At 36.6% G+C, this 23756-nt stretch overlaps 6 protein-coding genes across 9 annotated transcripts; 3 read left to right on the top strand and 3 right to left on the bottom strand.

The window, feature by feature from the left end:
- The first annotated feature begins 904 nt into the window (after positions 1–904).
- On the top strand, positions 905–2052 carry LOC133845809 (AP-3 complex subunit sigma-2). Of its 3 annotated transcripts, none has more exons than XM_062280383.1 (4): positions 905–1057; positions 1265–1356; positions 1425–1844; positions 1911–2052. In XM_062280383.1, the coding sequence occupies exons 1-3, from the start codon at positions 989–991 to the stop codon at positions 1837–1839; spliced, it is 576 nt and encodes a 191-aa protein (XP_062136367.1). In that variant the 5' UTR covers positions 905–988; the 3' UTR covers positions 1840–1844; positions 1911–2052. The 3 variants fall into 3 exon arrangements, with proteins under 3 accessions (XP_062136367.1, XP_062136368.1, XP_062136366.1); XM_062280384.1 differs by having other exon boundaries at positions 1908–2052; XM_062280382.1 differs by having other exon boundaries at positions 1425–2052.
- Positions 2053–2306: 254 nt separating this feature from the next.
- On the bottom strand, positions 2307–4292 carry LOC133845811 (5-aminolevulinate synthase, erythroid-specific, mitochondrial). The gene is made up of 3 exons (XM_062280385.1): positions 3984–4292; positions 2898–3937; positions 2307–2835 (listed from the first exon to the last, which is right to left on the bottom strand). The coding sequence occupies exons 1-3, from the start codon at positions 4187–4189 to the stop codon at positions 2459–2461; spliced, it is 1623 nt and encodes a 540-aa protein (XP_062136369.1). The 5' UTR covers positions 4190–4292; the 3' UTR covers positions 2307–2458.
- A 686-nt stretch (positions 4293–4978) lies between these two features.
- On the top strand, positions 4979–6647 carry LOC133845807 (uncharacterized). Its single transcript, XM_062280380.1, has 3 exons — positions 4979–5198; positions 5282–6327; positions 6392–6647. The coding sequence occupies exons 2-3, from the start codon at positions 5443–5445 to the stop codon at positions 6599–6601; spliced, it is 1095 nt and encodes a 364-aa protein (XP_062136364.1). The 5' UTR covers positions 4979–5198; positions 5282–5442; the 3' UTR covers positions 6602–6647.
- LOC133845808 (uncharacterized) lies at positions 6454–8481 on the bottom strand. The gene is made up of 2 exons (XM_062280381.1): positions 7807–8481; positions 6454–7645 (listed from the first exon to the last, which is right to left on the bottom strand). The coding sequence occupies exons 1-2, from the start codon at positions 8263–8265 to the stop codon at positions 7190–7192; spliced, it is 915 nt and encodes a 304-aa protein (XP_062136365.1). The 5' UTR covers positions 8266–8481; the 3' UTR covers positions 6454–7189.
- A 162-nt stretch (positions 8482–8643) lies between these two features.
- LOC133845806 (zinc finger protein 467) lies at positions 8644–10400 on the top strand. Its single transcript, XM_062280379.1, has 2 exons — positions 8644–8887; positions 8950–10400. The coding sequence occupies exon 2, from the start codon at positions 9007–9009 to the stop codon at positions 10261–10263; it is 1257 nt and encodes a 418-aa protein (XP_062136363.1). The 5' UTR covers positions 8644–8887; positions 8950–9006; the 3' UTR covers positions 10264–10400.
- A 344-nt stretch (positions 10401–10744) lies between these two features.
- On the bottom strand, positions 10745–16621 carry LOC133845805 (putative transcription factor SOX-14). 2 transcript variants are annotated; one of them, XM_062280378.1, is made up of 3 exons: positions 16603–16621; positions 14111–14575; positions 10745–12467 (listed from the first exon to the last, which is right to left on the bottom strand). In XM_062280378.1, the coding sequence occupies exons 2-3, from the start codon at positions 14237–14239 to the stop codon at positions 10971–10973; spliced, it is 1626 nt and encodes a 541-aa protein (XP_062136362.1). In that variant the 5' UTR covers positions 14240–14575; positions 16603–16621; the 3' UTR covers positions 10745–10970. The 2 variants fall into 2 exon arrangements, with proteins under 2 accessions (XP_062136362.1, XP_062136361.1); XM_062280377.1 differs by lacking the exon at positions 16603–16621 and adding an exon at positions 16008–16271.
- Positions 16622–23756: the final 7135 nt, after the last annotated feature.

The raw sequence follows: 23756 nt of genomic DNA, 5'->3' as shown, positions 1-23756 counted from the left end.
AAAAAGCCATTGTTTATTTTATTGTCAAAAATCCATGGGAAAAACCATTTCCTTTTTTGTTGCAATACTTTTATTCTACCCATAGGGTAGAAGGGTATTATAACTTTGTGCCGGCTGGAAATGTATGTAACAGGTAGAAGGAGGCATCTCCGACCCTATAAAGTATTCTTGATTAGCATCAACAGCCGAGACGATCTAGCCATGTCCGTCTGTGTGTCTGTCCGTCTGTCCGCATGAACACCTAGATCTCAGAGGCTTCGACAGCATTTGTTATGTTTGCACGCAGATCAAGTTTGTTTCAAATTTTTCCCACGCCCACTTCCGCCTCCGCAAATCAATATAATCGAATGACAAGCGTAATTTTCAAGCTACAGCTGCGAATGGTGTATACAATAATAATTATAGTATTTATGATTTCTGCAAATTTGATTACGATCAGATAAAAATTGTGGAAGATATTAAAGATATACTTTTGTATGGGCAAAAACGCCTACTTGCTAGGGGTCTTAGTTGCTTTGACTGTCAATCTGGTATATTGTGCCGTCTATGGTATATTTTGAATGTGGTATATCGATATACCAAATATAACATTTGATATATTTTTAGTATATTTGTATTTTGGTATATTTTGATAAAATACCGCAATATTTAGCTTTTATTCAAAATGGGTAGCGGGTATCTCACACTTTCTTACTTATTTTTATCTAAATCTAATATTTTGTCAGGTTATCCCGTACTTTCCTAATTTTTTTCTATACGTTATTCAAAAAGGTTTCAATTAGAAATACTGTGATATATGAACAAATCATGATAATGTTGTTTCGTCATCGCGCACACGTATATAGTGTACATTTTCGTGATTGCCATAAGAAATCGCTCGCGGAAAATATCGATGATGTTAGATTTATCGAGGTATTTGCATCTCTAGTGTTCAATATTTATAAAAAAAAAATTTCATTTGTTTATACATGTAAATTTAATCTCTACTATGATTAAAGCTATACTTGTGTTTAATAATCATGGGAAGCCTCGATTATCGAAATTCTATCAATATTTTGTACGTTGAACTTTTTAAACAATTAAAAATGGGCATACATTAGTGCATTGCTCATTGACATATGTACATACATTTGAATATGTTTTGCATTTTATTGCAACGCAGCAAAGTTTTATATATGTACATATATGCGGCAATATTAATACTAAATAATATCATCATGTATAGATTACCTAGCGATGTGCTAACTGTATTTTTCGCTCTTAGGATGAAAGCCTTCAACAACAAATCATCAAAGAGACGTTTCAACTGGTTTCCAAGCGCGATGATAACGTCTGCAATTTTCTGGAAGGCGGCAGGTAAATGATTGAAGTATTCAGAACGTTTCCTATATACTATGTAACTATGTACTTGATGTGATTTTTAGCTTGATTGGTGGATCGGATTACAAGTTAATATATCGTCATTATGCCACATTGTACTTTGTGTTCTGTGTTGACTCGTCAGAAAGTGAGTTGGGCATTCTGGACTTGATTCAAGTGTTCGTCGAAACATTGGACAAGTGTTTTGAGAATGTTTGCGAGTTGGATCTAATTTTTCATGCCGATGCCGTTCATCACATTCTCTCCGAACTAGTAATGGGTGGCATGGTGCTGCAGACCAACATGAATGATATCATGGCCCGGATTGAGGAACAGAATAAGTTAGTTAAGCAAGAGGCTGGAATCTCGGCGGCACCAGCGCGAGCTGTGAGCGCAGTGAAAAGTATGAACATTCCACAACAAATCAAAGATATAAAACTGCCAGATTTACCACAGGCTATTAAGGACTTAAAGTTTTGACAAGTGTATGTTAAAATCACAACAAAAGCATTCCATATTATAGAGATTAATTCAAATATGTCATTTAGCAGGAACACGCATAAAAGTCTGGGGCCGCAGCAAAAGTAATGATGAAATCGTTAAAGTTTAAGTACTACTTTTAAAGAATATCTCAAATACGAGCAAAAATAAAACCGCTTTCAAATCAAATATAAGACATATTTTGAAAATCAATCAGATTCTATTTCGTCTTGCAATGTATTTTTAGGACACCGAACCTATAATTACACACGTAAGTCATTAAGAACGTCTAATATGTTGCGAGAACTATATATATTTCTTTGATAGAAAACAATCTTCTAGTATTTCTGATATACTCTTGATCTGCTGAATACTAACCTGTAAATTGCATAATTATTATCATTATTGCAATCGCCGTTATAATTGATAAGATTGAAATTTTATTTTATTGAAATAAAACATCACGATGACATTGCACGTAAATATATTTCATTTGATTAAGTTTCAACCAGTGTTAGATTACCAATTACCAATATTCTCTTTGTCATGCACATTACACCAATTTAGTGGAAGTAATTTTAGTAGATAAGCAATATTTTTTTGTGATAGGACGAGCTTTTTAAGCTGCCACAGATATTTCCAAGCGGGGGCAATTCGGAATGCCACATTCAAGATCAGGGGAATGATCTTTGTGCCAGCAACTCTCGCTGTTGCAGAACATGCAACCATTGGGCGAAAGTGGAACGTTGGTCGACAGTTCAAGCATTTCCCAAACCTTCTTCAGATCCGTAACGAGCACATTCATCATCTCAAATGTATGAAAGGGAGTTGGAGCTAGACGAAGTTTTTCCTGACCGCGGGCAACAGTTGGGTAATTGATAGCTTGCAAATAGTGTCCAAATTGATCCATTAGCACATTCGAGATTTGCGTACATTTCTGTGGATCACCGATTTTGATAGGAATAATGTGGCTGGGTGTGTCTTCCACCGGAAAACCTGAGAGTAAATAACAATGTTTATTGATGATTTAAAGTTATATTAGTATAAAACTAGAGTACCTTCTCGAAGCAACAAATTTTTAAGGTACGAGACATTCCTTTGATGCAGATTGCGAAGTTGTCTTCCCTCCATGGACGCCAGTATGGTGACTGCTTCCAGTGCACCACAGAGCACAGTGGGTGGCAATGACGTGGTAAATATGAATCCAGCCGCATACGAACGTATCAAGTCAATGAGCATGGATGAGCCAGCGATATAGCCACCAATGTTGCCAAATGCCTTGCCCAGAGTACCAGAGATGATGTCCATTTTGTCCAGCACACCATCGCGCTCACCAACTCCAGCACCATGGTCACCATAGAGGCCGACAGCATGTACTTCATCGATGAATGTTATAGCGCCATATTCGTGCGCCACGTCAAGCAGTTCTTCGAGTGGACAAATGGCACCTGTCATGGAATGCACCGTTTCAAATGCAACAATCTTTGGTGTGGCTTTGTCGACTTTCTGCAACAACTCTCGCAAATGCTCGACATCGTTGTGCCGAAAGATGTGCTTGGGCACGCCACTATTACGTATGCCTTGAATCATTGAGGCATGATTGCCAGCATCCGAAAAGATGTGACAGTTGGGCAGCAGTTTCGCTAGCGTAAACAACGTAGAATCATTCGCCACAAAGCACGAGGTGAACAAGAGAGCAGCCTCTTTTTCGTGCAGCTCGGCGAGCTTTCTCTCAAGACGTTCATGATGCAACGAATTACCCGAAATATTTCGCGTACCTCCCGCTCCCGATCCATGCATTTCCAAGGCCTCCTTTACTTTTCGCTTCACATTAGGGTGGGCAGACATGCCTAAGTAGTCATTAGAACACCAGACGGTAATCGGTCGCTCCGACTGGGCAGAATATTCGAGAGCATGAGGAAAGAGACCATCTCCAGCCAAACGATTCACACGCTTGAACACGCGATACGAATGATCGCGTTTCTTTTTCAAAATCTGTTCATTAAAGAACTTTTCATATTGAAACGTCGACTTTGGCTGACTAATGTTGGCAGCTGCTGTGGCAGTTGTGTTGCCATGGTCACCGTTGCTACTGCCGCTTACATCATACAGCTTCGAGTTCGAATTGGTGTCAACGCTATAGCTTTTTTGTCGAGTATGACCTTGTAGCCACCGACGAAAATTGCACTGCGTTTCTTGCCGTCGTCGTTGTAAGAGAAAGTTTTTTCTCAGTAGCATTATTAATTGTTTTGCCAACTACAGGACAAAATGCACCATAGGATTGATACAAGACCTCAGTGTAACTACGTAAGTAATTCGCGTTGAAACGGTTAAGAAACGGACACTGCATGATTATTAAGCACTTCTTCAATGTTCAGCCAGATACCTAATGAACTTTGAATGTGCCAAGCTTCAACTTATGCAAGAAAAACGAAAGTTGCCAAACTAGAATGACGAAATCGTATTGGAATCGTATATCGATTGCTTATTAAACATTAGTGACGGTCAGCAAGACAAACATAGGAATCCCCCTCAATAAATTCCGTATCGCAATCATTTGATTGGCAAGCTGTTTAAATTTGGGTGTAGTGAATAAATAGATAAAAGACTAAAAGATAAGCGAGACCCAGATTGTCTATTTAAATATGTTTATTTAATTTAGTGCAGTAATTTTATTCTGAAAATAAAACCATTAGTTATATGATATTTTTGAATTTAATAAGTCACTATAAATGCGAAAGATTATTTCGGATATGTAGCTTTGAAGCATTCAATTTTATTTCGTTTTTAGATTCATACATTTTTTGATGGCTGTCAGTTGTTACCTTTGTGTAATTTTCAATCGGTATTCTTAGCTTGCAAATTAAATGAATTTGCTATAGTGGACAAAGAGATCAACATTTCAGCTAAATTATAGATGACTTGCAATTGTTGCAAAACAATTTACAGCCGAAAAAGTTTTGAAATCATTTTTGTATATATTTTGTAAATCAGCTCACAATTATCAATGACATATTCGATAAATATAAAATAATCGTTGTTACAAATCGTATATCTTATGCGGCCAATGAAAACGTGATGTCGATAATTCTGTAAGCAACTCTGTTATTTTCATGAAAGGAAACCAATACATTCATAGACAATTTTTTTACTTAATCAAGGTGAAAAGTATGGAATTTATTTTGTGGAAAACGTGTGAATTTAATTGTTGTTATATATTGAGCAATTTACTCTGGCAATCAACAAACAAACAAACATATTCAAACGGTCAATCTAGTAGAGAAACTTTTAACATTCGGTTGGATTAAGAATCATTTCAACTCTTCTGACATTTCGCAACTGTTCTGATCTATTTCATAGTATGTACATAAGTGGATGTATGTATATTAATAACAATAATATAAATCGTTAACATTGGATTATGCATGTACGTACAACACAGTCATAGCTTAGCAATGGATTATTCAAACACGAGCGATGAATAATACCCTTTGGGTGTAACGAAAATGCATCTAACAGCAGCAACAACAACAACCAAACGCAAGAAAATGGATTCTCACAACGTAGTAACTCAAGAAACACATAAGAGAATTGTTTATTTTAATGGAGCTGCAAAACATTTACTTGTCAATCATATTTACATTACTGCCTGACTATTTGTTGCATCTATTTCGAATGATTGGAATCATGAGTTCGCCAATACACGAACATTATCGGTGCGCGGCGCCAACGCGACGTTCCCAGACAACAACGGTTTCATCATCTTCAGTCCAGGACTCTGAAATAACGATGTCGCGTATGATGGACAAATCATCTTCAGAGGAGGGATCGGGATCGGGTTCGGTTCTAAACAACTTGCAGCCTGAGCCATTAGTGGCAGCGATGTACTCGCTACAATTTGTGGCGGACGTGGTGAATCGAGTGCAGTCGGCTCTGAATCAATGCTCAACATCCAATTGCCAAATGCCAACAAATTCGGCTATGACAAGCATTGAGTTTGCTCGGAGCACCGAGCCATCGTTTTGCTATTTCTTTATTGATATGCATCCCCAGTATGACACTTTTGATACTTGTCACGATCCTGACGAAACAGACCTCAAAAATATGTCGGATCAACAATGTGCAAGTACTGGAAAAACACTTGCTAAGAACATATCCTGCAAACTGGCACGGCAACGTAGCATTTCCGAGTGTAGCGATGACAGCTTCATCTGCTTCGAGGACGACACGGACCTCAAAGATACGTCGGATCACCGAAGTCAAGGGATGGGGACAACACCTGCGAAAAACACACCCTGCAAGATAACGCGACAACGCAGCATATCCGAGAGTAGCGATGACAGCTTCATCTGCTTCGAGGACGACAGCAATCTGCCTGATGATTGCATTAATTTCGATGACCAAGCTGATTTTAACTCCACGGACAACACGGATGATTGTAAATTCGACAACCAAGAGCAGGATGCAGATCAAGAATTTACAAAGAAGGTAAATATTGTTGGGGGAACACATCAATTTGTATTGTCATTTTAATTTCATTTTTCACTGATAGGTGCGCTTCAATCTAAAACCAAAAGTTCATGTCATGCACACGTGGGATTTTGCTTATCGCGCCGCTCGCAAGGGCGCCTGGCAGGAGATCGCACGGGACAGGGATCGATTTCAACAACGCATCAAACGCGTGGCCCCAACGATAGACATTGTGCTGAACTCCAACCATAGAGAAAAAGTTTATAGAGATCGATTTCTAGATGTAAATTAGTCGTAGTAATTGTTCACTTACATTAATAAATTCTTGTAAATAACTTTACTTCATTTTCTTGTGATTTCAACTTGTTTTCGATTGATTTTAAATACTATGCTATATATACATCTGTACAAAACTGCACTATATTGTTAAAAGAGTGAATGAAAACCCCAATGAACATCTATGAACAGAAATATTTTATAAAGTACAAACAATTGTGAAAAAGCATGCATTTTATTTTGGAATTTGATTAGTTTTTAAGACAAATGGTTATCATCAAATTTTAAATAATGTTATAAATTGGAAATTGACCAAACATTGTTTATGACTTTTCCGCCAGTATCGTCTGCATTCTTAAAATAACTTTGACCCTACAATGAGTCACTTGCCGTTATTGTACAGTGACGTTGTTTATAGCTATGTTGTGACGAAATGATAGGGTTTCCTGCTCATATCGTCAGTTCTGCGTTATAGTTTAGTGCTAGATTTATTGGTAGATAAGGCACATCGTGATAATACAATTATGTATTAAGCGACATAACGCCTCCTAATGCACTTCACCAAGCCAGTCTAAAGGGAAATAACTAACAAATTAGTATGAAGTCAATTGTTGCTTGTATATTTTTGATCATCTTCTTCGCCGACTTCCAGCATAACTTGCATAATTTTTCGTTTTAACTTTTTGCGTGAAATCGCTGAGTTTAAATTGCGAAATTCATTCGCTATTAATTCGCCAAATGCATCCCATTGGTCGCGGATTGTGTTCGGCTGACCCGGTCCTTGCGCATTCGAATAGTTTTGTGTTTCGGCAGATTTTATCGTTATAGAATCTCTGCGAAGAACATTGATTGAAGGATCCGTAGACAGGCTGGAAGCTACTTCAGACTTTGGAGTGACTTGTAAGTCACAAGTGGCTTGTTCCTTTGCACTGCTATTGCTTGTGTCCTCTACGCTTAACAGCTCCAGCTGCACGATATTTCCAGTCCCCAGTTGACTTCCTGATACAGTTCCTTTTACATGTGTTTCTGCAGTACTGCATTCATCGTTTTTTACCGAGCTCTGAAAAAGCAAAAGTTTAAATTATCCAGTACTAACAAATTGAAATCAACAATTTCTCATATTTGCATATTTAAATATGTTCCAAAACAAATGCAGAAAGTACGAACAACAAAATTCTATGTACCGTGAGACAGATGGCAATCAGGGTGTAAATTTATTACCTTACATTGTGGTTGATATCCCGGCCGTCTTTCAATTATGGGCCGCAGGAACATTAACTTCTCGAAGTGTTCCCAGCGGCAGCTCTTAGGTGAGATGGCTCGAATTCCTTCAGCATTTTTTATGCGACGCTCGTATTTCTTTAATTCCGAATTGAATTGATTGCGCAGATTGTGCACTTTCTTGCCATAGTCGTACTTTGTTATGCCGAGCGATTCGCATATATGATCAATGGCCTTGGTTCGAGAGTCCTTATTCTTGTATAGCTCCGAGTAATGATTCCACAAGCAATCCGACGCTCGATACAAATCAATTAATTTGTAGATCTTTTCCCTTGTCCATATGGTTGGCTTACGATGCTGGCGGATGCTGCTACGTTTTGTGGATGAAGTGGCCGATTCTTCAGCTGTTGCTGAGCTGTAGGGCATTTTGTTTATTTCTTTCAAAAAGCTAAGGAGCATGAGCTGGTTGTCCCAAATAAATTATGAGCACAATAATACAACGAAAAATGAAAACAAAGTTGTTGCTCTTGGCGTAAACACATTGCATTATGCCTTGCTCACACATGCTTTGTACTAAGGTAACATTTTTTTATTTTTATATGAAAGGAATTCATAAAAATCCTCCTCCAAAATTTGGCGATAAATTAATAAAAAGCAACTTTTAAATTATACTTAACTTAAATTATACGCAACCAAAAATTAGTAAATAATTATAAAATAAAAAAAAATTGAAAACTAATATTTCAATTTCGATTATTCGTAAGCCTTCGCCAGACGCATTGAGTGTTGTCGAATTTAAGTACTCGTCGATAACTGCATACTCGCATTGTCATCGAATAATCGATAATACTCAGCCATTAATATTATCTTCTCTGTGCGACATAAATAAAATAAATGATATGAAATAATAATTGTATTTACTATACATCACAAAAGTTGTATTGTCTTCGAAATGAGTGTAGTATAAATCAAAAACAAAGTTAGTGTACGTTCTGTGTGCTTTCAATAAGCAGTTTTTATTATAAATATGGCCGACGCCCACGCCCAATAGTTCTTATATTTTTTAATAATTGCCGTGCTGGTAAGTATTCAAAATTGTAAGCCCATTTGAAAACAAAAATGTAACGTATACAATTTTATTAGCTCGCTGAAGCTGTTATATAGATTCGAGGAGCCTGAGGACACAATCAGAAAAACGTAATGTCACAAGTAATTCCAAACACGCCCACACCTCAAATGCTGACGACATCAACGTTAACGCCGATAGAAGCAACGAAGCAACAACGAACACACTCCTTTCCAACAATTGTCGATGGCAGCATGCACTCAAATGAGCATCAGGCATCCATTCCCGATGTTATACTACGAGCCTCCACAATGTTTGGCGATCTGAAGCATAGTGCGGGGCCCTTGGATCTCGAAAATGTAAATAATGCGGTAGAGACTGAAAACAATTTAACATCAAGTAGTAGGGACACTTTGCAATTTAATGCAATGGGCGATTCTAAGATACGCATAATGCCAACAACGAAGCTGATGGCAACGCCACATGCCACGGATCCCAAACGCAAATTCGTTTGCCCGTACGATAATTGCACGAAAAGCTATGGCAAAAGTTCCCACCTACGCTCACATCTCACGTGGCACACAGGTATCAAACCATTCGTTTGCTCCGAGCCCAAATGTGGCAAGGGATTCACGCGTTCAGATGAACTCAATCGTCATTTGCGCACTCATACGGGCGAAAAGCCATTTGAGTGCGTGCAGTGCAGTAAAAAGTTTTCGCGAAGCGACCATCTAACTAAGCATTTGGCCACACACGATCGTCAGCTAAAAAGCAGCAATCCGAAGCGTTCCTTGCCCAACACTACGACAAGTAGTAGCAGTAGCAGCAGGCAAAAGTCAACAAAAAAGCTGTCAACGACGGATGCGGGCGATTCGGGGTTCCACTTCATGGCCGTGCTAAGCGGCAGTGATGTGAATGCAAATGCAGATCTAAATCACCACAATCATCAGTCGCAGCAACAGCAGAATGCGGATATATCGGGGTTTGAGCACTTACCGCTTCGCATTAAGCTGGAACGGCCGGAACATAGTGACAAATATCAGATCGCAGCAGCAGCGCCGCCTCCTATACCTGACAACCAACAACTGACACCTAGTTTTAATGCTAATCCCGAAGTCGTCAAGTACGAGCCCGCAGATGACATTGTACGCACACTCAATCAATTGCCGGCCCAGGATGGTCCTGGCACCTATGGCATGCCCCATTTTGTACAGGATCGCCCGTTTCGCTGTCGTCAGTGCGAGAAACGTTTCAAGCGACAGGACGATCTTAATCGGCACATTCGAACGCACACGGGGGAGAAGCCCTATGCGTGCAGTCAATGTTGCCGACGCTTCGTTCGCAGCGATCACTTGAAGAAGCATCAGCAAACGCATTTAAAAGCTCGGTAGTTTTTCGTTTGCATAACGTATAGATAACGATTAAGTTTCAAAAGCCAGTGGCATCCGAATAACTGTTAGTTAAATCAGGCATGTGTTTTGTCACCACAAACACAGTACAATAAAATTAATTAACAAATTACTATAAACCACAATTTTCTTATTTTTCTACATAAGCATGTGTAATTTATATTCTGCATACATGGAAAGAAACTTCTAAGGCGTTGGCGGTGTTTACTTAAGCTACATCTGTAATTGGCAACTTACCAAATTGTTTATGCTCTTCTTAAATATTCAAATTTGCCAAAAAAAAAATATATATATAATTGATTGCCATATATTTTGAACTTTCCATTGCAACGGTCTGCGTTCCTTTTCTAATAACAATAACAATTATCGAAAGTGACAATTGTTGATAATTAAAAGGCGATCGACTGATTGAACACTTCGGTTACTAGTGTTCCTGCTATCCCAATTGGAATGTAATTGGTACCTTATGCAAAGCAATTTTATTGTTCGTTTATACATTGGAATTGATGTATGTATATATATTTTGATGTATTTGTATATATATAAAATATCTATATGTTTCTTTATGTATATGTATGTATATATTTTGGTGTATAATTATAAACGTAAAAACATTAATTACAATTACAAAATTACAAGTTACAAATTACACAAAGCTTAAATATTTTTGTTTCTCACATTTTGATAGCTCACATTCTGTATAAACTTGAAAACTCATATCGATTAGTGTTAAACTCTAAATGACTACCAGTTGGCTGAGGTGGTAAGTCCTCAAATGTGTATGCTAGCAGAGCTCCATTATTATCATGTACTTGGTAGTTGAGATCATTGTGTACTCCAATAAGATTGCCGCTGTAGTCATGCGTTGAGGTGGAATATGTGGATGATGATGATGGGTTCACAATACCATCGGAACCATCAACCAAGCCATTGCTGCCGAAGCCAATGTGCGGCGAATGTGTTGAGGTTAGAATGCTGCAATCGCTGTCATCGGTGGCCGATGGAATCGGATTGAATTCGTCATTGTGGAATGTATGGCCGCCATACGCAAGCGCACTATTGTGGATTTCAATGTTCATGGTCACAGTTTGCGGTTGGAGGGCGAACGCTGCCGCCGTTGTCGGTGTTGATTGAAGCGGATGCTGACTTTCCGATGCACAGTCGTCGGCATAGCACTCGTGTGAAGTGTCCGTCACAAAGAGTGATGGTAAGTGATGGCTGGCCGAATTCAAATTAGCATCATTCACAATCTTCTCTTCGGGATCAAATACGGATGATACGGGCTCGCCACTTAACGTCTGGCAATCGTCGAAAGCTGTTTGGCTACGGATCACATTTAAAACATGATGTTGGATAGCTGCACCTCGGCTATTGGTGGGCAACTCCATGGAATTCACATTCGCCTCGAGCAATGAGTCTTCGCTTTTTGACATACTCTCAAACATTGGCAAATACTTAAGAATCTCGTTCGTATTGATTGGATTTATCTCAGTTAAATTTTCCGATTTAACTGTAATTTCATCAACACTCAGTTCAGTATTGTTGTTGTTGTTGTTGTTGTTATTGTTATTAGGCGTAGGTAGAAATTCCGACTGATTGGCATAGCTTAAATAATCCTCATCCAATGGTATCATAATATCGACAGTGTTATCAGAGGCCGTCTTTATATTGTATTTGTTGTGGTGGTTGCTGTTTTGTTTGAGGTTATCACCTGAATCGTTTCTCGATCGCTTCGCTATCGTACCAGATTGACAAGTTGAGGTAGATCTTTTGTTTTTCCGACCGGCAGTGGCGGCAGTGCATGTTGCGACTGAGGTCGATGTATTATTATTATCATTGTTATTATTAGTATTAGTATTATTATTGTGTGAGTCATTATGCTTAATATCGTTGTTGTCTCCATCTTGATTTTGCTTTAAAACAGATAAGCGCGATTGTTTCTTCTGTGGCCTATATTTATAATTTGGATATTCTATCATATGCATTTTTCGAAGCTTTTCCGCTTCCATAATGTATGGCTGCTTATCATCCTTCGTCAAGAGCTGCCATCGTTTTCCCAATTCCTTAGATATCTCTGCATTATGCAGGTCTGGTGTTCTCTCGCAAATCTTTTTCCGTTCCATTTGACTCCAGACCATGAATGCATTCATCGGTCTTTTAATATGGCCAGGAGAGTGTTTTTTTGTCTGCAAAATATATAATTAGGTTGTCTAAAATTAGCAAATTGCCGTGTATCAATCAACTTAGATTATAAATTGTATAAACATTGCGAAAAACGAATAATGTGTGTGTATCTCGTATAAATACTTACATATGGTATGTATGTACATGCTTACATATCTATATTGCATATGCAAGGTCATTGAACGGATAATTGTACGCGAAACACGCATCTGTCGGGGTGCATAAACGAGGAAGCCAAGTGCGATTTCCGTGCGCACAATATAATTGAAATGATTTCATCATATTTTTATCAAAATCAGACCACTGTAACTTAGTGGTGGCATAGACGCAAACGAATGATGGTGAGAATACGAAAGGGAAAGGAAATCGCAACTACGTAGCCAATTTGATTAGATCGAACTAAATGAGCGAACTAGTTCGTTTGAATAAATCTATACTGGATGCACTTACATACATACATCATTATTATATGTATGCATGTACGTAAATATTTCTATGATGGTACATCTATGTACTTAATGTTTCTGTGCACATACGTATGTATGTACATACATATGCATGTAAGTAGATGCGTTGTCGTCGTCCTGTAGCCAAAATGTGTATTGATGTGAATAACCGCTTTATTTACACAAAAGAGAGACAGTAAAAACACTATTAATAGCGTTAACTTCGACCTTGTGGCAGTTCGTGAACCTCGAGTTCAACCAACCAATATAGCCTGCAGCCGCAACAGCAGCGACGACCGAACCGAGCCGAGCCGAGCCACAGCAACAGCAACAACAACAGCAGCAAGAGCAAGAGCAAGAGCATCAATGTGTTAGCTGAATCGGATGATGATGACGAGGTGGGAGCAGACCAGACGAATGCTACAACGGTCATTGCCATTGATGTTGCTTGCCCTTGCTGAAATTGTAGCTCTACAATGTTTCAATGTCGTTTGACATTGCTCTGTGGCTTCTAATAAGATTTCCTCTGTCATATTTAATTAAAGTTGTAGTCATTCGTTCTGTCTTATTGATGAAATGATGAACGACGATACATACAGATGTACATGTGTACATACCTTAAAATATATTTTAAGCTTCCGGGCTTGGCAAAAAAAATACTAAGTTAAAATTCGTTGTTTTTCGTTTAGGGGGTTCTATGACCTGCAAGCGTTAAAAACGAGGGTCCTAGAATATTCTAACCTGCTACACCCTCTGTAATATATATATCTATATATATATGTACATTAGTCTAAGTGCCATTTTCTTGATCAGAAGCAAGAGCCAAGTTTTATGAATGTATGACTAAAATTGTGGAGTTGGGCGAAGCAAATGGCATATCAACTTTATTTCACCACTTCGATTGGCGACTATCTGGCTGAGGTGCATGACCTCATGAATAGACGATACGTACATACATATGCATGCATATACATAGTATAAAGCTACAAGTCTAAGTATTTTTCGTATGTAGTTGTTGTGTGCGAGTGCATAAACAAAATTTGAATCTAATCTGCACGCAGTATCTTATCGCGTATACGTTTCGTTGACCTATTCTATCGATTCTCGCTTTTCGATTGTCGATGAAATCACGATACATGCAAATGTATGTATGTATTGAGATTGTATATTATTATATTATTTACATAGTGTGTACTTACTTGAGTTGCATCAGAATACGGGGTGCTGGAGTTGATGGAAACGCGGTCAGATCCGAAAACCAAATTAAAATTATCGTCGCCACAATCCGTTGGAGATCTATTGAGTGTACTGTGGTCATCGTTATCCATGATAGAGATGATTTTTGATGTCGATTATTTTTGTATATATTTATGTTGTATATATGGTTAAATCCAGCAACAGGCACCGAACTTCTTATGTATATATTTTGTTGTGTATAGTAAATATATTTTGTTGTATATCTTGTATATTTAGCGTTGCACGACTTGTTGATGTTGTTGTAAATAATTGTTGAACACGGCTAATTAGTATAGTTCTTGTGCTTTCATATGTTGCTTTAACTACCCGTTGAGGTATGGCAGGATCCGTGGGCTCGTGGCTATGCTCGATATTTAATATTTGCAATATTCTCGGGTAGTATCGATAGCTGTTTATTCCTGAGTGGACTGAACACAAATCGATTGTTTTATTTGAATGCAAAATATAATAAAATGTATCTTATATACATATGTATATGCGTATATAAATATATATATATATGTATATGTATGTGAGTGTGTGTGTATGTTGTAGTCTTTAGTATTGCGTATGTACGTACTTTATTTAACTGACTTCTTATATGATTTGTTTAATATAAGGATTATTTATACACATATAAGAATACGGAAATGGAAATGTGTCTATGGTGTATGAACAGCGCACAGTGCAACTGCAGATGTATGTATGTGCATATGTAACAATATGCACTTGTATGCGAATGCATGACTGGTTCCACACATAAAATGTAAGTATGTATACATATGTGCATAAGTCGTGCATCTGATCAGAACAAAACGCACACACTCACTCACACATACTCAAACAAATGCCAGTAAGTATTTGATCGTGATTACAATGTAAGAATGTATTCATGAATGTTAATATGTAGATGTGGACGTTCATGTATGCATACACTAGCAGATATTATACACGTATATAACAAACACATTTGTATGTAAATACGCACACATACTGTGCAGCGCACAGATACACGTACATTTTGTACGTATGCATATTGACTCAAGGTGAAACTGGTTCCTTGTTTTGTTGTGTTCGCAATGTTCAAAGCCTCACGTTCGAGTTTCGTCTGTGGTAATGAGTTTATTTTATTTTATTTATACTTATATGAATGCATGTATGGACGGACGCACGCATACAAGTAAATCATTTTTATACACAGATAGTGTTGGACGCACCGTTGGGCGCTCACAAACACACACACTCATAGGAGAGTACATACGCACACAGATAAGCACATGGACACACACACACACACACACAGTTAGTGAGTTTGCTTGTTTTATTGCGTTTCTTGTAGTTGTTGGAGCAATGACGATTTAAGCTCTTGGAATCATTCTCAAGATTCACATGCATTCTACGTTTTCATTCACACACAGATGCCCAAGTATGTTTAAATGTATGTATGTGCATTATATATATGTGTATATGCACATAACAGATTATACACAAATTTACGCACATGTATTGCACTTAATGTTTGCATTCGTGTTTATGTATGTATGTATGTATGAACAGACGTCAGTGTAAAGTATGTATGTATTTATGCACTAATACAATCACAAGCACAATGGCCAAGATGTGTGTTCAATTTATATAGCATTTTATAGAGTTTTAATCACATTAGCTGTACACACACACACATACACACACACACACACACACACACAAATATATGTATAAAAGTGCAAGTTTCTAGATACATGGTTGTGTGTAAGCATTTTAGTTAAATACTTGTTGCTTATTTGAATGAATATTTGGTTTTAGTTTTTTGATTTCATTTAGTTTTAGGTTTTTTGTTGTATTTTGCTCGATTCTTACTGTTTTTAATGTTTTTCGGTTTACGAGTTCACTATTAAACGGAACCACATAATGCGACCGACTGCTCCGCGCTGAAGACGGAGCATTCTTGTTCAATCCAATCTAAGCGCCAACCAACCAACAGCAAAAGCCAAGCAACGAGCACCACGACGAACGCGAAGCGATTGGAATACGAGGTGAATGCGACGAGTAAACCACGTACCTACATACAAACGCACACTCACAGATACACGACATGCATATTCGCATGGATGTGTGTAGGAGTGTGGTGTGTGTGTGTGTGTATAAATACATATATATGTACATACAGTCCAAAAATACGTAAATAAACATGTACGTACGTACGAATAAACTACGCAAAAGATGATAGCTGGCTTGCATATACACTTTTATATACATACATGCTTACATATGTATGTACATACATTCATACGTACATTTGCCTAAGATTGCTGTTCGTTCTAATTTTCTAAACTATTTAGTTAGTACTAATGTATATATGCACGTACACATACGTATCCATGTATGTATGTGTTTTATTTTTTGTACATATGTATGTATGTATATGTATTTTGTGTTTCTGTTTTATATTAACCGTAGAAGTCGTCGCCGATCGCTTACAGCTGTTCAAGTGAACTGCTTTGCAAAGTTTACGACTCGAATCCCCGCAGTACATCTCACAAACGAATGTATGTGTGTATATGTACACACATACACAGGCACGATTCCATACAAGCATACGTAGTCATACAAACACATTTATGCATTTCTGCGCTTGCATATTTGAAATGGAGAGCGAAACACCAGATGAGAGACTGTATGTATGTAAGTAAATGCGTCGTCTCTCAGCTGTCAGTAAGGCAGTTCGGTAAAGTTATGGCCCAACCAGTTTTCCATTTTTATTTTAAGAAACCACAAGCATTGGCTTTTAAACAATTTTTAATTTTGTAGCAGTCACTACATATTCATACGTAATCATTTATATATAATTACATATTGTATTTTCAAATGATTGAATGTTTACTGCTTAAGCAAAAGAACACATTAATATCGCGACAATTATAACCGCATTGCGGCCCTGATGTTTACTGATATCAACAGTTTGAGTAGCTGCTCCAGCTGGTTGCGACTGTATGAGTAACAAGGAGAGCACGATTATACATGTCGTGTATGCGTATAACCATATGTCCACATTACTTGTGTGTGTATGCATATATACGTATATAAATACTTATGTATGTATATTTACGTATATTTGTTTGTATATAAACATTGAGTACGCGGATGAATCAGCTGTTCAATGTGTATTAATCATATGGTTAGCTGACATGCCTTCTGATGGTTGTGGGCACATATACATAGTCGTGTATCTGTATGTGAGTATATATTTATGTTTCTCCTTGCTGGTTTTTACTTCAGGGCAACTTTTGAATTTTATCTGTTTTCGTTTTCGTCTATACGACCGTATGTATGTAATTATATATGTACATTCATACATATGTTTGTATTTCTACACAGACGTATGTATGAGATACATAATGTGAAGGTGTGCATGTGAATTTATAAATATAATGCACATGCGAGTGCACTCTACTGCCGTGCAATTATATGTAAGTACATACATATATGTATATACATATGTATTTCTTAACAAGATCATGAAAATACATGTATCGATAAGTTGAATTGTATGCAGGGAACATTGCAGACACATGAATGTGTGAATTGTGCATATATGTACATACATATTGGTAAATATGTCTGAAGAAACATACCACAATTTTTATTTACTAATGCGTATATTCATCATGTTTGTTTTCAACACTGTTAATCCTCATTTTAGAACAATTCACCTTACTACTTGCTAAAAGGCTCGACAATAGACCAAAACCAGTATGTGAATATAATTACATGTATGTATGTATATACAATACACACCCTTACCCTTAGTTAGTAAAGCCTGCATGTAAACAGGTAGAAGTAGTATTCGACAACCTTATAAAGAGCAGTAAACAGAAAAAATCGTATTACATGCTCAAACATGAAGATATTACAAATTTTCTTACCTACATTTTATCTTCCTTTTCAGGCTTAGATCTTCTCTTTCGTCAAACATACAAAGTATAATAAACACTTATTAGGTATTGTCTCCATTTTGAGCCTCAGATTTGTTCTTTCGCGAAACATAAAACTATGAACACATTTTAGGTTAATATATATTTTATGGGTAGAAAATAAAAATAAGTTACTAATATTCGAAATTAAATCTATTTTTTCTTTGGTTAGTTTTGACATTTGCTAAGAATCTTTATAATTTATTGGTACCACAGTGTGATCTAACCTATAACAATCTATTTAGTACTTCCTGATCAGACTATTAGTGCTTATGATTTAAAAAAATCCGTTATAGTTAAGCTTGGAGCTTTGTATGACTCATTGCTGTTGACACACATCACTAGACAAACGTTCGTAACGAACAATCAACGAATTTTAAATCTTGAACATAAGTAATGCCAAAATAGCCCGAATCCCGAATTTATATTATTTTCATAAGAGTTAAATTTTCACTCAGCCCTTAATGTTTAAAATATAGATACAATGGACAACAGCTGTTTTAATGACGTTATTCGCAATCGATATATCGATATATCCTACCATTCAATGATATGCCATCGTTGTCATGTGTGTCAAGATAACTCCGCAACTTTAGCATCACCTATCGATTCAAATATATCGGATGTAAAAATATTTTTTGTTTGCCTTTTATTATGGACTTCCCTGGTTTTACGCAGTCCGCGCAAATTGATATCTGCATCGATACATCTCAACTGAATTCTGACGGTAAAACACATCACCAACGGATAAATGTAAACAGTGCAAGAGCTGCGCTTTTTAAAGAAATAAAAAAAACAGATAGGAAACGAGAACAGCCAAGAGATCCCAATCTCCCATTCGTTGTCCACCACGTCAATGGCTGCCCTTCATCCGGCAATTAGACGAGGGAGAAAATAAAACAAAAAATAAACTACAGGACGAGGAACAACTTGTTTGAATGGTAGGGTAAGTGTTTTATTAAATATGAATATGTTAATTGTTTCTTGACCTACCTAGCTTTGGAAATAATAATTTCATAGTATTATAGCATTTCACAAACGTGGATATGGCCCTTTACTTTCAACAGTAGATGGACATTAGTGTACCATCATGGAATTACAAAATCAAAATTTAATTGTGCGGGCCTTACAAACATCGGCACCTGATGCAAGGCAAAAGACATCGGTACAACTTCCTTCTGGCGCCTTGGTGTACTACTGTTGAATTTATTTTAGGAGAAACCCCGCTGGGAGTGGATTTAACTTCATCTTTAGAGTGTAGCGCTTCCCAATAGCATTCAAAGAATTGTTTATACAATGTTTCTACATATGTTGACAAAGCGAATGTCTCGCAGTGCTGGTGACAGAACTAACGAAGAAATGGCGCCAGAAATTGCTGTATATGTAACTCTTGCATTGATGGTAAGTTTTGATAAGCAATTGCAGCGCCTAAGTTTTAGTTATGATGCTCAAACCAGAGGCAATTTGCAGTCCGATTTAAAAATTTTCGCTTTAAATAAATGAAAAATGGCGTTGTGGAACAAGAATGACAATGAAAGACATGGGTCACATATCTACCCAAAACTACACAAAAGGAAGCTGAAAGATGTCATTTATTCCAGAAACCCGAGTGAAGCTGTGCAGCCCTGCAGTACCTAAGGAACACGTGTACCATAGAGGCCAAATTTTTGAAGTTACATATGATTGCGGAGCAGAATGTTTACGAATGAAAGAAAAGCTAAGTACTAAGTTCTATGGTAAAACATTGAAAAAACATTTTTTATGTTAGAAGGCATACGCAATAATGGAATATGTATTACTATACAAATTTGAAGTCAAAAGTGATTATCATTTTATTGAGATATTGTTCTATGGAGTGGACGATGATACGATATTGTTATTAGTCGCGAAATATTAAACAAGGATTTTGATATTTCTATTTCATCAAATCAATTTAAATTTATTAGAATTAAAATAATAAATTTATGTACAGGCAATGAACCAACCGATATTGATACTGAACTTAAAGAACCAGATAAAATAAAACTAAACTCATTGTTAGTAAATAACATACATAGTTTATAAACAAATTCTATATATCAAATTTAGAATCGGCGGATGAAGTCACTGATGAAGTCCATGCGAGCGAAATTTAGTTCAAAAAAATGATGAGCTGTTGAAATGCAATATAATAAGATCACCTAATGTCCTAAATTATTGGGTAAAAAATGGTTCGGATAGGTTTTGGGTTGATTAAAGAGAGCTATATTTAAATATTATTGCCGATAAATACCCGATTCCACTTATACAGGATTAAATAAATAGACTTTGAAGAGTTAATTAGATTAATTAATGCTTAGATATGGCCAGTGAATATTTCCGAATTCCTTAGGAGTTTTTGCACATTCTTATGCTATCGACTATATGGATGATATCATGATAATACAATGTAAAGATCAGAAACTGTTCAAAATATTCTGACAGAAGAAGAGTTCTTTCTTAAAAACATCGGTTCAGTATTTACGATTCAGTACTAGTGCTGGTGAAATTCGTCCAAATCCTCAGAATATGATTGTATGTTCTTGGAGAGATGCAGTTTGCAGTCAATTGTTCAACTAACCGTGCGACATTGGCAAGTCCTCTTGTTATTGGGAAAGGTAGCACGCCTTTTAAGATTGCTTCCATCTAGTGACACTGAATATGAGGTTGATCTTACGTTTGTATGACCACAAGCTGAATATAATGTTTTAGCTACTGCAGTCTATGACAAAATTCTGATTTGATCAAAATAGGGCAAAGGTACTTGAACAAAGTTGCAGATTTTTTATTACTTAGAAGCATCAAACCAATTTAAGCCTAAAAACGGGTGACAGGTATATTTTGAAGTGCTTAACCAATAAATGAAATTACAAATATGCACATGAAGATTTAAGAAAATTGACAGAAGGAGAAGTACCCGAGGAATTAGGTGTGAATGTGTGAGATGATTATAATAGAGGTGAAGGGGAAAATGAAAGTCTTAAGAATGTTAAAGTCATTAAAAGAGAGAAAATGAAAACATTGGAAAAGACTTGTTGGTGTATCGAGTGTTGAATGAATAAGAAAGAATGTCAAAGCTTACTTAATAAATAACAAATAAAAAAAGAAAAGATAAACTAAACAGCAAGGCAAAAATTGTGTTAAAGTATGAAACTTGATATAGTTTTGCGAAATTGTTACAATGCACATTGGGATGAAAGGCCTTTATTTTGGCAAAAACCTAAAAAGTTCATGTTAATATATCAATAATGTTGCAATTATTTCAAGCTTAGAAATGTCCCTAGACATCGAAAATATTTTTTTTGAATTTTATTGCGCAGCCTTCGTCTTGCACCAGCTGTTTAAAGTCAGCTGTTCTTGCCACGTTGTGCGTGCAAGCTTGCTGACTAGTCAAATTTCTTAATTTTGGCGTTGTCGTATTTTTAAACAGTTTGAATAAAATACCTTAAATTGGAAAATGTTCTTCATGGTATGTAGAAAATATTTGTATAAGTTTTTAATTATATTTGTTTTTGTGTTGTCATGTTTTTAATGAAATACGTAAGCATTAGTTTTGTTGATTCTAACCTTAAAATATTTGTGTTTCGTGGAGCATATCTAGCAAGATACAACAGACTACAAATAACAACTTATGTGGTAGTATGAGTTATTATGTGTATATTCAGGTAGCATTTAATTAATTTGCGGGAATTTGCGGGGGGGTTAAATATTTCAATAAATACAAGCAAGGTTTCCCTTCGTCGGGGTGACTAACTAAAAATTTGGCTGGATTCAAATCGCAATGTCAAGGCCTCTTTTGACTGGGTAATTCCAAATGATTTTCCGGAAAATGATTTAGAGGTGATTAAAACAAAAACAAAAAAAAATAAAAACTAAAAAAAAAAAAAAAATAAAAAATTAAAAAAATCCGAAATTCACAAATAATATAAGCAGCAAGTTTCAACTTTCTAGCTTTAAAATTACGGTTATGGCCAAAATAAAGGCATTCCATCCCAATGTGCAATGTTAAATCTTAACAAGTAAGAAAACTACAGTCGAGTGTGCTCGACTGTGAGATACCCACTACCCATTTTGGATTAAAGCAAAATATTGCGCTAATAATCTCAAGATATGTATTAAAAAGAAATATGCATGTATTCTCGATCGTGGTTTGAACTCGAGCACCGACCGGTGGTAAGAAATCTACAGTCGAGTGTACTCGACTGTGAGATACACAGAAGGTTTTACATTTTTGGGGAATATTTACAAGGGAGTTAAGGTCACCACTCGCTGTATGGCCTAAGGGGCAGGTCAAGAGGGTCGCGTCTTTTAAGGCGTCTGACGTGGAGGGTAGTATAACAAAAAAAAATAATAAATAAAAGGACAATTTGAATATGGATTGTGTAATACCAAAAGCCCGAACTATTTAATCATGTTTTTTTTTCGCGTCTTGGCGACAGGACTATTTTATGTTTCTTCGTTTTGCTAAGTACCATCTGTGCAACGCTTTAATAATTCGTCGCAAACATGATTTTAGAAGAACGAGAGTCCGTGTTCTTAGATCGTTGGTTGAGATCCGATCGCTTTACGCAAATGAAAGCGGAGCTTATGTATTTAAGTAGCGAAGCATATGTATTTAAGTAGTAATTGTATGTTTCTGTTCGTCTTAACCAGTCATTTAATTAATTTTTATGTTAATTTTACTGAACTGCTTGAAATTTTAACTTTTTGGTTTTTATTTTAATAACTACTAAATTGACTTTTCTATTCTTTTTTAGTTTTAGGTAAGTTATAAGTTTACTCTTACTGGATTAGTGCCCTTTACAGCATTGCCTGGTTCCTCCTGATGCTCTGGTGCACGCAGTGTGACGCATGAATGTCAATGCCAATGTTGTTGGATTTGCCAAGCGTATATGCTGGCAAAGGCTGCAAGGACAATATAGACTGAACTTTCGAAGAATATGTATCAAGACGTTTTTAACTTTAGCAAAAGTGGACTTTCTCCAACCTCGCCTCCAACAACCCCCACTATGTTTAAACGGATAATCAGCGTCTTGGCCGTCAAGAAATCATAAAAAGTTCTGATAATTATTCGGCAACATTGACTTTTTTTTGGCTCATTTTGTATTTCACGCATCTGAGAACCTCGCTTAAAAAGGAAAAATAAAAATGTTTTTACGTCTAATATATTTGCATCAATAAGAGACGCCAAAGTTGCGACGATCGTGAGGCACAAAGAACGTTTATCGTTTATACTATTTACACTAAGTGATGCGGTTCTATGGAAGTGTTGACAACAAAGACACATGCGAACAGCTGTTTAGGGGCGCAAAAGTAAACTAACTTTGGCAAGAATATCAAAGGCAATAGAACCAAAAAATAGCAGTTTAATAAATTCTCTCTAAAAGTTTCACTTCTTATTTATTAATTGAGTCAACTTATTTCCGTTCTGCATCATCATCGCTCTGCAACGATCATATTCTTGTTTAAAGAAAATCAACAAGACGATCGTTGCAGAGAAAGAGGCTTATTATGATATAAAGCGGAAATAAGTATTAATGAATAATAAATAAAGTTACACTTTTCGAATAATTTATTAACAGCTGACTTGACATCCATATATATTCCAATATCGTAG

Source organism: Drosophila sulfurigaster, chromosome 3 (assembly GCF_023558435.1).
Source record: "Drosophila sulfurigaster albostrigata strain 15112-1811.04 chromosome 3, ASM2355843v2, whole genome shotgun sequence".
Lineage (NCBI taxonomy): Eukaryota > Metazoa > Arthropoda > Insecta > Diptera > Drosophilidae > Drosophila > Drosophila sulfurigaster.
Note: the sequence above shows the minus strand (reverse complement) of the source record. Positions and strands in the feature narration are given on the sequence as shown.

What these genes read in the sequence shown, in the direction of transcription:
- LOC133845809 (XM_062280383.1), top strand. Translation starts at nt 989, where the DNA reads ATGATTAAAGCTATACTTGTGTTTAATAATCATGGGAAGCCTCGATTA. An exon ending in CGAAATTCTATCAATATTTT is followed by an intron (nt 1,058 to 1,264) that starts GTACGTTGAACT and finishes TTTCGCTCTTAG; the next exon opens with GATGAAAGCCTTCAACAACA. An exon ending in AATTTTCTGGAAGGCGGCAG is followed by an intron (nt 1,357 to 1,424) that starts GTAAATGATTGA and finishes TGTGATTTTTAG; the next exon opens with CTTGATTGGTGGATCGGATT.
- LOC133845811 (XM_062280385.1), bottom strand. Translation starts at nt 4,189, where the DNA reads ATGCAGTGTCCGTTTCTTAACCGTTTCAACGCGAATTACTTACGTAGT. An exon ending in AGGTCATACTCGACAAAAAA is followed by an intron (nt 3,938 to 3,983) that starts GCTATAGCGTTG and finishes GTATGATGTAAG; the next exon opens with CGGCAGTAGCAACGGTGACC. An exon ending in AAATTTGTTGCTTCGAGAAG is followed by an intron (nt 2,836 to 2,897) that starts GTACTCTAGTTT and finishes ATTTACTCTCAG; the next exon opens with GTTTTCCGGTGGAAGACACA.
- LOC133845807 (XM_062280380.1), top strand. Translation starts at nt 5,443, where the DNA reads ATGGAGCTGCAAAACATTTACTTGTCAATCATATTTACATTACTGCCT. An exon ending in ATCAAGAATTTACAAAGAAG is followed by an intron (nt 6,328 to 6,391) that starts GTAAATATTGTT and finishes TTTCACTGATAG; the next exon opens with GTGCGCTTCAATCTAAAACC.
- LOC133845808 (XM_062280381.1), bottom strand. Translation starts at nt 8,265, where the DNA reads ATGCTCCTTAGCTTTTTGAAAGAAATAAACAAAATGCCCTACAGCTCA. An exon ending in GATATCAACCACAATGTAAG is followed by an intron (nt 7,646 to 7,806) that starts GTAATAAATTTA and finishes TTGCTTTTTCAG; the next exon opens with AGCTCGGTAAAAAACGATGA.
- LOC133845806 (XM_062280379.1), top strand. Translation starts at nt 9,007, where the DNA reads ATGTCACAAGTAATTCCAAACACGCCCACACCTCAAATGCTGACGACA.
- LOC133845805 (XM_062280378.1), bottom strand. Translation starts at nt 14,239, where the DNA reads ATGGATAACGATGACCACAGTACACTCAATAGATCTCCAACGGATTGT. An exon ending in CGTATTCTGATGCAACTCAA is followed by an intron (nt 12,468 to 14,110) that starts GTAAGTACACAC and finishes TATATTTTGCAG; the next exon opens with ACAAAAAAACACTCTCCTGG.